Raw genomic sequence first — 12,690 nt, forward strand, 5'->3', positions numbered from 1 at the left:
GGCCCCTCCCAACCCTCCTCCAACATGCAGCAGCACCCATGGGTCACTCCAACCCCTCCTCCAAGGCCACAAGCCTCAGGGGCAAGTAGGAGGCCGACCCCGGAAACCAGGGGGGGGTTTGTGCGTCTGCCGGTCAGTCTGTTGAGGGACAATGCCCGGCAGACCCGCAGTCTGGCTGAAATTTAAAAATCTATGAGCAAGGTGGAGCACAGCCTGGGTTTAATGAGGGAGTCACTGGGTGACGTGGCCACCAACTCAACGGCTGACATGACTACCTGTCTGACAAGGATAGCCGTGGCCTTGGAGGGCAGGCCAGCAGGAGGACAGACACCAGGGGAGGCTCGTTCTTCCCCTGCACAGACCCCCCCGTGAAGATACTCCCTCCCCTGCACAGACCCCCCCCCGTGAAGATACTCCCTCCCCTGCACAGACCCCCCCCCGTGAAGATACTCCCTCCCCTGCACAGACCCCCCCCCCGTGAAGATCCCCCAGTCGGCCGTGGTCGTGCCCGTGGTCAGCCCAGAAGGAGCACTCGGCAACATCATTAAGTTGCAGGGATACTTTTGATTTTTTTTTTTTATACTGTACTTATGATTTGGTTTATGTGTGTGAATGATGTGTGAATGTGGGGGGGGTGGCATTCCTGATAACATAAGGGTGTCACCCTCAGTTTTGGTGGAGTAGGGATCCCCAGGACCAGGGAGAAGTCATCCCAGGTTCCTGAATGGTGTATGAATGCACAGTGACATAATTGGAGCCGTGGCGGGGCGTTACTGCTCCCAAGTACCAAAGGGGGGGGGTACTTGGATCTAATCCAATTCGATGTGCATATGATGTGTCTGTGCTAGGGACCACAGTGGCGTGCATTCATGCATTCTCATTGTGAGATAATTAATGTGCGTTTTGTATGAAAAAAGACATTCTCATTGTCATATAAGTAATGTGCATTTTATGTGCAAAGTAAATGTTTAAAGGTCACATAATGTCTGTGATTTTTTGTTGGCAAAGCAAAAAAATAAAGATAATTAAGGTCCATTTACTGGGCAAAGATGCCTTCAGCCAGTTGTCTCCTTATTGCCTGGCCCTCAGCAGACCGGGTAGAGGTGGTTGGAGGGGGGGGGGTTGCCTGGGTGGGGGGTTAGGTCAGGACATATCTCAACATGCAGGCCCCTTCTCAGAGCAAAATTATGGAGGATGCAACATGCCCCAATAATTTGACAGACAAAGTCTGGGGAATACAAGAGTGTACCCCCAGTCTTGTCAAGGCATCTGAATCTGAACTTGAGAAGGCCAAATGTCCGCTCTACTATTGACCGGGTCTGGATGTGCACCTCGTTGAATTTGCGTTCTCCGGGTGTTTGGGGGTTCCTAAAAGGGGTCATGAGATGGGGTCCCAACGCATATCCAGAGTCACCTGTAAGGGAAAAGACAGGAAGATATTAGTCATGCATGTGCCCCTTGTGATGTCTGCATCATGGGGGGGGCATACCTGACACCAATGTCACTCACCAATCAGCCAGCTGTCTCCATAAACGTTCATCTCCAAGTCTTGGTAGATCTTGGTCTGCCGTAGAATGAAACTGTCGTGGCACGACCCTGGAAACTTGGCACAAACGTGCCAGATGAGGCCATGGGCATCTACAATCATCTGGACGTTGATGGAATGCCACCCTTTTCTGTTTCTGAACAGGTGTTCAGTTTCATGGGGGGGCTGTAGTGCCACATGGGTGCAGTCTATCGCCCTGATGGTCCTTGGGAAGCCAGCAATGCTGTAAAAGTCAGTCATGGCTTGCAGACGCTGCTCCTCCTGGGTGGGCTTCACAAATTGATTGGTCATTATGGCAGTATGGCAGGGACCACCTGATGGACACATCGGCTCATTGTCGACTGCACCATCCCAGCCAGACCTCCAGATGCACGCTGGAATGAGCCACTGGATAAAAAATGGAGGGTTGCCATCACTTTATGTAGAGGTGTCAGGGCATGGGAGCGTCTGGTTGGGGTGATAAGATCCTCATGAAGTAGTTGGGTGATCTCCAGGATGGCTTCCCTATCAAACCTGTAGTTGCCATACACCTCATATTCTGGCATTTGAAAAAGATCACGCTGTGGCCGATAAACTCTCTCCTGTGCCCTCATCCTCCTCCTCTGTGCCCTCCTCCTCCTTTGTGCCTGTAAGGTGGCAAGTGCCGTCAGAATCATTGATACCCCAGGCATTTTTCCAGACAGATCCTTCACAACTATAGCTCTAGTCACTACCTACAGCAAACCCTTCCACGGCATGTGTAAAATTAGGGCTGCTTTTATAATGTGGAAATTTAGACAGGGAAACTAACAGGTGCGCACAGGGCGGAAAATACGCCGCACACACCTAATTTTGAGAATCGCCCTAACTCCCTCATTTGCATCTTTGCCTATAAAAAACAGCGGCGAGACTAGGGTAATTTGCGCCCGGGGATGCGCAGGTGTAACTATTTTAGGTAGGACTGAAAATCAGGAAATCTAGGCTTAACTCGTTTTGAAGATCGGGCGCAAAGATACGCACGTGTAAATTTAGAAAACTTTAGTTAAGTCCGCGTATCTCTTTTGAGAATTTGGCCCCACAGAGTCTGGAGGAAGAGTAGAGAGGCACAGAATCAAAGTTGCATGAAGTCCAGTGTGAATTTTCCACAGTCAGTGATGATTTGGGGAGCCATGTCATCTGCTGGTGTTGGTCCACTGTGTTTTATCAAGTCCAAAGTCAGCGTAAAGAAAGCCTATGGTGTATGTGCCCCTGGAGTGGCAGTCCAGGGGTGCCGTACAGTCACTGTGAGTGAGAGTCACTTTGATTTATGGCACCACAGGACCCTTCTCCCCTTCAGAGAATGGGGTCCATCTGGTTTCGGCCAGATGGACGAAGATGTAAAATACCCCCTGGAGCCTTACGCCCTGGGGAATCAGTCCAAGGCCCTCTGGGCCAGATTCACAGTTGAAATACGCCGGCGTATCTACTGATACGCCGGCGTATTTTCAAATTTGCCGCATCGTATCTTGATTTGGAATCCTCAAACCAAGATACAACAGCTTTTGGCATAGATCCGACAGGGGTACGCCTTCGGATCGTAGGTGTAATTCTCCGGCGGCCTCTGGGTGGAGTTTGCGTCCTTTTCCTGCGTCGGGTATGCAAATTAACTGTTTACGGCGATCCACGAAGGTACGCGCATTCGTTGCATTCTCTTACGTCGTCGCTAGTCAACTTTTCCCGTCGTAAAGTTACGAGTCCTATTTAGATGGTGTAAAATTAGACCATCCATGTTAAAGTATGGCCGTCGTTCCCGCGTCAAATTTCACATTTATTTATTTTTGCGTAAGACGTCCGGGAATACGAAAGGACGTAACGCACATCGCCGTTCAAAAAACACATTGGGGCGCCGTAATTTCGCGCAAAGCACGGCGGGAAATTTTCACACGGTGCATGCGCAGAACGTTCGGCGCAGGAGCGCGCCTAATTTAAATGGTACACGCCTCATTTGAATTAGGCGGGCTTGCGCCAGACAGCTTTACGTTACACCGCCGTAAGTTTACACGCAAGTGCTTGGTGAATCAGGCACTTGCGCTGAAAACTTGCGGCGGTGTAACGTAAAGACGATATGTTACACCGCCGCAGATCTCTGTGAATCTAGCCCTCTGATTTTAGAGGGCTTGTGGCTGGTTTTGCACGGGTGATGGTATAGTTATTCATGTTTTTTAAATGAAACATTTCCCCATGACATGATGAGCAGATTATATCTTTACATGCCAAATACTTCTCACAGCTCGGAAACATCTGTTCTTCTCTACAGGAACTGTGCGTGAAACCACAATGGGCTTTTAAAGGGAACAGACACATTTTTTTTTGCTTTTATGTAGAATAATCAGCAGTTGCAACAATGCAGTATTCTTCCTCCAGTTCTATAGTACAAGACACTTGCTCTATATTGCCAAAAGTATTGGGACGCCTGCCTTTACGCACACATGAACTTTAATGGCATTCCAGACTTAGTCCATAGGGTTCAATATTGAGTTTGCCCACCCTTCGCAGCTTTAACTCTTCTGGGAAGGCTGTCCACAAGGTTTAGGAGTGTGTCTATGGGAATGTTTGACCATTCTTCCAGATGCACATTTGTGAGGTCAGGCACTGATGTTGGACTAGAAGGCCTGACTTGCAGTCTCTGCTCTAATTCATCCGAAAGGTGTTCTATCGGGTTGCTCCACCCCATGTCTTTATGGACCTTGCTTTGTGCACTGGTGCGCAGTCATGTTGGAACAGGAAGGGGACATCCCCAAATTGTTCCCACAAAGTTGGGAGCATAAAATTGTCTAAAATGTCTTGGTATGCTGATGCCTTAAGACAGGGGAAGGCAACCTCGGCCCTCCAGCTATTTTGAAACTACAAGTCTCATGAGACATTGCAAGACCCTGAAAATCACAGGCATGACTCATAGAGGCAGAGGCATGATGGGATTTGTAGTTTCACCACAGCTGGAGGGCCATGGTTGCCTAACCCTGACTTAAGAGTTCCCTTCACTGGAAACTAAGGGGCCAAGCCCAACCCCTGAAAAACAACATCACACCATAATCCCCCCTCCACCAAATGATTTGGACCAGTGCACAAAGCAAGGACCATTAAGACATGGATGAGCGAGTTTTTGGGTGAAGAAACTTGACTGGCCTGCACAGAGTCTTGACCTCAACCCGATAGAACATGAATTAGAAGGGAGAGTATGAGTCAGGCCCTCTCATTCAACATCAGTGCCTGACCTCACAAATGCTCTTCTGGAAGAATGGTCAATCATTCCCATAGACACTCCTAATCCATGTGGACAGACTTCCCAGAAGAGTTGAAGCTGTTATAGCTGCAAAGGGTGGGCCAAGTCAATATTAAACCCTACAGACTAATAGCTAGATTCAAGTAGAGCGCCTTAACTTTGCGGCGGCGCAGTGTATCGTGTTTACACTACGCCGCCGTAAGTTAGCGAGGCAAGTACATGATTCACAAAGTACTTGCCTGCTAAGTTACGGCGGCGTAGCGTAAATCGGGCGGGCGTAAGGGCGCCTAATTCAAATTCGGCTGAGGGGGCATGTTTTATGGTAATGGGGGGTCACCTGACGTGATTGACGTATTTTACGAACAGCGCATGCGCCGTCCGTGTACATATCCCAGTGTGCATTGCGGCAAAGTACGCCGCACGGTCCTATTGGTTTCGAAGTGGACGTAAATGACGTAAATCCCTATTCACGGACGACTTACGCAAATGACGTAAAATTTTCAAAATTCGACGCGGGAACGACGGCCATACTTAACATTACTATTCCAGCTATTTGATGGAATAACTTTAGGCCCGAAAGTGCATTACGTAAACGGCGTATCTTTACTGCGTCGGGCAATCGTACATTTGTGAATCGGCGTATCTACTCATTTACATATTCTAGGCCGATTGCAATGGAAGCGCCACCTAGCGATCAGCCTAAAAATTACACTTTAGGATACGACGGTGTAAGACACTTACGCCGCTCGTATCTGAGCCTAATTTAAGCGTATCTGGTTTCCAGAATACGCTTAAATTTACGTCGGCGTAGATTCCGAGTTAGGTCGGCGTATCTACTGATATGCCGGCCTAACTCTCTGTGAATCACCCCCTTAGACTGGGATGCCATTAAAGTTCATGTGTGTGTATAAGCAGGTGTCCCTAATACTTTTGGGGACATATAAAACTTATTTATACCATACTTTAAATAATATACATTATTTTTTTTATTTTATTTTTTATAAATTAGAGAAAAAATTGTGAAAATTATACAAAAAAAAATGATTTTCGATTGATTTTGACCACACAAAAAAAGACGGGGCACAGTGTTTTTTTTTCAGATTTTTTTTTAAATTTGTCTGAAATCAAATAATACCAACTTTTCCATTTCTATTTCTAAGTTATGTGGAAAATATATTGTGTAGAAACAACGATGTAGATATTATATTTTATTTACCTTTTTTCTCACACTATGCATGGTTGAATCGATTTACTGTTGACTGTTTACACACACAAATTCCCTGTGCTAGCCCTTTTCACGCGATCGCGCGCATCGGGTTCCCTGCTGTGCAGCGCGCGCGTGTGCCTCCAGTGGCGCTCCGGGGGCCCTCTGGTGGCTTTCCTGGCAAAGCCGTATATGTAGGAGATTTCGTACAGGAGAGCCATTCTGCCACAGTATATCTGCGTGAGCCGGTCGGGAAACCGATTAAAGGGGTTGTAAACCCTCTAGGTTTTTCACCTTAATGCATTCTTGCTATACTCACAGTGGGAACCTAAGGGGTGGGGAACCTTTTTTCTGCCAAGGGCCATTTGGATTTTTGTAACATCATTCGGGGGCCGTACAAAATGATCAACTTAAAAATTAGCCTGTTATATTTGGTCAAACATTTGGTCAAAAAATGCATGCCAGACGTATAAGTTTTTGTGTCATGGTAGATACAAAAACACAATGCCCACAATGCGATTCCCCCAATCCCCAAAACATAATCTGCAGTCCCTCACCCCCCAAAAAGCACAATGCAATCCCTCACCTCAATCCCTGGTTCCGGTGGTGCTGGCTCTTTGGTGCTGGGCTCTGTGGTTCCGGTGGTGCTGAGCTCTGTGGTGCTGCTGAGCTCTGTGGTGCTGCTGGGCTCTGTGGTGCTGGGCTCTGTGGTGCTGGGCTCTGTGGTGCTGCTGGGTTCTGTGGTGCTGCTGGGCTCTGTGGTGTGGGCTCTGTGGTACTGGGCTCTGTGGTGCCGCTGGGCTCTGTGGTGCCGCTGGGCTCTGTGGGGCTGGTGCTGGACTCTGTGGGGCTGGTGCTGGGCTCTGTGGTGCTGCTGGACTCTGTGGGGCTGCTGGGCTCTGTGGTGCTGGCTCTGTGGGGCTGGTGCTGGACTCTGTGGTGCTGCTGGGCTCTGTGGGGCTGCTGGGCTCTGTGGGGCTGGTGCTGGACTCTGTGGTGCTGCTGGGCTCTGTGGGGCTGCTGGGCTCTGTGGTGCTGGCTCTGTGGGGCTGCTGGGCTCTGTGGTGCTGGCTCTGTGGTTCTGGTGGTGCTGGGTTCTGGTGGTGCTGGGCTCTGTGGTTCTGGTGGTGCTGGGCTCTGTGGTGCTGCTGGGCTCTGTGGGGCTGCTGGGCTCTGTGGGGCTGCTGAGCTCTGTGGTGCTGCTGGGCTCTGTGGGGCTGCTGAGCTCTGTGGTGCTGGGTTCTGTGGGGCTGCTGAGCTCTGTGGTGCTGCTGAGCTCTGTGGTGCTGCTGGGCTCTGTGGTCCTGCTGGGCTCTGTGGTCCTGCTGGGCTCTGTGGTCCTGCTGGGCTCTGTGGTCCTGCTGGGCTCTGTGGTGCTGCTGGGCTCTGTGGGGCTGCTGGGCTCTGTGGGGCTGCTGGGCTCTGTGGGGCTGCTGAGCTCTGTGGTGCTGCTGGGCTCTGTGGTGCTGCTGGGCTCTGTGGGGCTGCTGAGCTCTGTGGTGCTGCTGGGCTCTGTGGTGCTGCTGGGCTCTGTGGTGCTGCTTGGCTCTGTGGTGCTGGGCTCTGTGGGGCTGCTGAGCTCTGTGGTGCTGCTGGGCTCTGTGGTGCTGCTGGGCTCTGTGGTGCTGAGCTCTGTGGGGCTGCTGGGCTCTGTGGTGCTGGGCTCTGTGGGGCTGCTGAGCTCTGTGGTGCTTCTGGGGCCTGGGCTCCGTGGGCGACCTTTGTGATCATGCTAGTTCTGCCACTGCCCCCAGGTTACATAGTTACATAGTTAGTCAGGTTGAAGAAAGACACAAGTCCATCCAGTTCAACCACAAAACATAAAAAAACAAAATAAAAAACACAGTAAAATCCTATACACCCAACTCCATACCCACAGTTGATCCAGAGGAAGGCAAAAAACCCCAGCAGAGCATGATCCAATTTGCTACAGCAGGGGAAAAAATTCCTTCCTGATCCCCCGAGCGGCAATCGGATTTACCCTGGATCAACTTTACCTACAAATCTTAGTACTCAGTTATAGGGCCAGATTCACGTAGCGCAGCGGATCTATAGATCCGCTCGTTCTACGTGAATTAAGATCCGCTCCCGCAAGTTTAGGAGGCAAGTGGCTAATTCACAAACCACTTACCTCCAAACTTGCGACGGCGGATCCTAAATCCCCCAGCGGAATTCAAATTCCGCGGCTAGGGGAGTGTCATATTTAAATCAGGCGCGCTCCCGCGCCGATTTAAATACGCATGCGTCGTCCGGGGAATTTCCCGGCGTGCATTGCTCCCACTGACGTCAATAGGACGTCAGTGGTTTCGATGCGTACGCAAACTACGTAGTTCCGTATTCGAGAACGACTTACGGAAACTACGTAAAAAAATACAAATCGACGCGGGAACGACGGCCATACTTAACAATACTTACCCCTGCTTTTAGCATGGGTAAGTATACGACGGGTACCGCGCTACGGAAACGACGTAAGAACACTGCGTCGGGTCCGCGTACGGTCGTGAATTTCGCGTATCTCGCTGATTTACATATTATTCAGTGTAAATCAGCGGGAACGCCCCCGGCGCCATTTTTAATTCAAAAAAAAGATCCGACAGTGTAACACAGTGTAACACTGTCGGATCTCAGCCCTATCTATGCGTAACTGGTTCTATGAATCAGGCGCATAGATAGGACCTGAAAAAAGCTGAGATACGATGGTGTATCTGAGATACACCGTCGTATCTGCTTCGTGAATCTGGCCCATATTCTGTACATTTAGGAAAGAATCCAGGCCCTTCTTAAAGCAATCTACTGAGCTGGCCAGAACCACCTCTGGAGGGAGTCTGTTCCACATTTTCACAGCTCTTACTGTGAAAAAACCTTTCCGTATTTGGAGGTGAAATCTCTTTTCCTCTAGACGTAAAGAGTGCCCCCTTGTCCTCAGTGTTGACCGTAAAGTGAATAACTCAACACCAAGTCCACTGTATGGACCTCTTATATATTTGTACATGTTGATCATATCCCCCCTTATTCTCCTCTTCTCAAGAGTGAATAGATTTAGTTCTTCTAATCTTTCCTCATAGCTGAGCTCCTCCATGCCTCTTATCAGTTTGGTTGCTCTTCTCTGCACTTTCTCCAGTTCTCCGATATCCTTTTTGAGAACTGGTGCCCAAAACTGAACTGCATATTCCAGATGAGGTCTTACTAATGATTTGTACAGGGGCAAAATTATTTCTCTGTCTCTGGAGTCCATACCTCTCTTAATACAAGAAAGGACTTTGCTCGCTTTGGAAACCGCAGCTTGGCATTGCATGCCATTATTGAGCTTATGATCAACTAAAACCCCCAGATCCTTCTCCACTACAGATCCCCCCAGTTGTACTCCCCCTAGTATGTATGATGCATGCATATTCTTAGCCCCCAAGTGCATAACTTTACATTTATCTACATTAAACCTCATCTGCCACTTAGTCGCCCAATTAGACAGAGCATTGAGGTCGGCTTGTCAGACTGACCTAGATGGATCGTTCTGGGGTACATACTGACATGGGCGGATTATAATGGGGGACAGACTGACCTGGGAAATGGGAGGACTGTATTAGGGAACAGAATGACTTGGGGTGTGGGATTATATTAGGGGACATACTGGGTGATCACAGTGTGCACAAAAACAACCTAACCTCCCCACACAGATCAGCAAGTCACAGTGTGCAACTCCTCCAGATCAGCAAGTCAGTGTGCACAGCCACAACCCCCTCCCCTAGATCAGCGAGTGACAGTGTGCATAACCACAACTCTTCTCTCCTCCACCCAAGATCAGGCACTCACTCCCCCGTCCATATTTACACACAGTATGTGGCATGTGTAATTCCTCCCAGGCTCTTGCAGGTGCAGTTAGGATGCCATCATTGTCCCCCCCCCCCCCCCCCATGCCGATCCCACACACAAACACACAGTCGCAGTCTGCTCCTGGAAATCAGCAGGGAAGGGAAGTCACACGAATCTGTTGTGAGTGTGACAAGAAGCATAACTTACACAGGACGTCCGTGCAGGCTGCTGGCTTCATGAGGAGCTTGTGTCTGTGTAGAGTCCCCGCCCCTCTCCCTCGTCTGCTCTCATGTGTAGTGCAGAGAGAGTTCGATTAATGTCATGTCACAGGTAGCCCAGCCCCCACACAGTTAGAATCACTCCCTAGGACACACTTAACCCCTTCATCGCCCCCTAGTGGTTAACCCCTTCCCTGCCAGTGTCATTTACACAGTAATCAGTGCATTTTTATAGCACTGATCTCTGTATAAATGACAATGGTCCCAAAATAGCGTCAAAAGTGTCCAATGTGTCCGCCATAATGTCGTAGTCACCATAAAAATCGCAGATCCCCGCTAGTAAAAATTATAATAAAAATGCCATAAAACTACCCCCTATTTTGTAAACGCTATAACATTTGCGCAAACCAATCAATAAACGCTTATAGCGATTTTTCTTTAACCACAAATATATAGGAGAATACATATTGGCCTAAACTGAGGAAAAACATTTTTTTTATATATCTTTGGGGAATATTTATTAAAGCAAAAAGTAAAAAAAACATTAGGGCCAGATTCACAGAGCAAGTACGCCGGCGTACTTTTAAATTTCCCGCGTCGTATCTTTAGTTTGAATCCTCAAACCAAGATACGACGGCATCTGGGTAAGATCCGACAGGCGTACGGCTTCGTACGTCTTCGGATCTTAGATGCAATACTTTGGCGCCCGCTGGGTGGAGTTTGCGTCGTTTTCAGCGTTGGGTATGCAAATTAGCTTTTTCCGACGATCCACGAACGTACGCGCGGTCGTCGCATTCTCTTACGTCGTCTCTAGTCGTTTTTTCCGGCGTATAGTTAAAGCTGCCATTTTGTGGCGTATAGATAGACTTGCCATGTTAAAGTATGGCCGTCGTTCCCGCGTCAAATTTTGAATTTTTTTTTTTTGCGTAAGTCGTCCGTGAATAGGGACGGACGTAAGTCACGTCTAAGTTCAAAAAATGACGTCATTTCGCGCAAAGCACTGCGGGAAATTTCAAAACGGAGCATGTGCAGTTCAATCAGCGCAGGGATGCACTTAATTTAAATGAATCATGCCCCCTACCCACCGATTTGAATTACGCGCCGAGAAATACACTACGCCGCCGTAACTTGCGGCGCAAAATCTTCCTGGATTCGACTTAGAGCCAGGTAAGATACGGCGGCGTAGCGTATCTCTGATACGCTGTGCCTTTCTAAAAGTATGTGAATCTGGCCCTAATTGTTTTCTTTATTTACACTTTTTACATTTACATTTTTTGTTTATAGCGCAAAAAAAAAAAACGCAGAGGTGATCAAATACCACAAAAAGCAAGGTCTATTTGTGGCATAAAAAGGACGTCAATTTTGTTTGGTTGCAATGTTGCACGACCGCGCAATTGTCCGTTAAAACGACGCAGTGCCGAATCGCAAAAAAATGCCCCGGTTATTGGGCAGCCAATTCCTCTGGGGCTGAAGTGGTTAAGGAGAGTTTTATGGCCCAAACAAGGCAAACAGTGTGTAGTGTCTTATATAAAACAATGCTCAGTGTAGGTTTTTATGTCTTTGTATTGTTTTATTCTGTTACAATGCTGTTTTTATTGTATAGGTGAAACGAGCGCATCGGGCTTGCGCCGCTGCGCGGGAGCGCGCGATTTCCCTACTTCTGAGGGACGTTCCTGAACGTCCACTCAGAAGGAGGAAGCGTGTATATGTGCAGTGGCTGGGTGGGATGTAGTTAAACCTCAGGCCCCGTGCCAAACACATCGAGTTCCTCAGCGAGTTCAGTGTGGAAGCCGCCGAGGAGCTCGGCGGGCCGACTTTCCTCATTGAACAACGAGGAAATAGAGAACATGTTCTCTTTTCGGCCCGACGAGTTCCTCAACGGGTTCCTCGCTGAAAAGTGTACACACGACCGAGTTTCTCGGCAGAATCCAGCTCCGACCGAGTTTCTGGCTGAATTCTGCCGAGAAACTCGGTCGTGTGTACGGGGCCTCAGACCCCATTCACACCTGAGCGACAGCCGCGTTCGGCGGTAGCGGCGTATTTTGCCGCGGGTGTGAAACTTTCAATTTTTTTTTTTTTTTTTTTCAGAAGTCTTCCCATTGCTGTCAATGGGAACACGCCACTGTCGCCTGAAAAAAAGGGTCCGGGACTTTTTTTCAGGCGACAGGCGTTCGGCGTCTATAAGATGTGAACCATCTCCATAGACAGCAATGGGAATTCTCCCCTCTAGCGGCAGAAGCGTCCGGCGTCGGGCGTTTTGTCGCTCAGGTGTGAATGCAGCCTCAGAGATTCAGGACTAGAAACCTAGCTACATCCATTGTGGGATGTATTTTTATGATTCTGTAAATAGTAGTAAAAGAGGTGAGCTATGAGTGATCAGACGGTAGTGGTTCCACTTTAGGTTCTCCGCCCAGGAAAATAATTCTATAATTATTTGCAGTACTTCCTGTATGCACAACACACACCGACACCAGCTTCTACTGTTCACACGGAGATGGGTTCCATGCTTGGCTTATCAATCCTTCTGGAGGGTCTTCTTTCCTTTTCCGTAGTCTGTGCGGGTAAGTCTTATCAGCGGCATGTCGTCTTATCTGAATTTTTTTCAAAAGTTAGCCACATCTTGACTGTAAATTTGAACATCGTCAAAAAGGCTGAGAAAGAATAACATAAG

The 12,690-nt window shown here is 48.7% G+C and overlaps 1 protein-coding gene across 1 annotated transcript in view; it reads left to right on the top strand.

The window, feature by feature from the left end:
- The first annotated feature begins 12,477 nt into the window (after positions 1-12,477).
- Positions 12,478-12,690, top strand: part of LOC120922044 (major histocompatibility complex class I-related gene protein-like) — a 42,269-nt gene continuing 42,056 nt past the window's right edge. The window contains exon 1 of the mRNA XM_040334583.1: positions 12,478-12,580. Coding sequence (XP_040190517.1) covers positions 12,514-12,580 — 67 coding nt within the window. The 5' untranslated portion in view covers positions 12,478-12,513. The remainder of the gene's footprint in view (positions 12,581-12,690) is intronic.

This window comes from Rana temporaria, unplaced genomic scaffold, assembly GCF_905171775.1.
Source record: "Rana temporaria unplaced genomic scaffold, aRanTem1.1, whole genome shotgun sequence".
Classification (NCBI taxonomy): domain Eukaryota; kingdom Metazoa; phylum Chordata; class Amphibia; order Anura; family Ranidae; genus Rana; species Rana temporaria.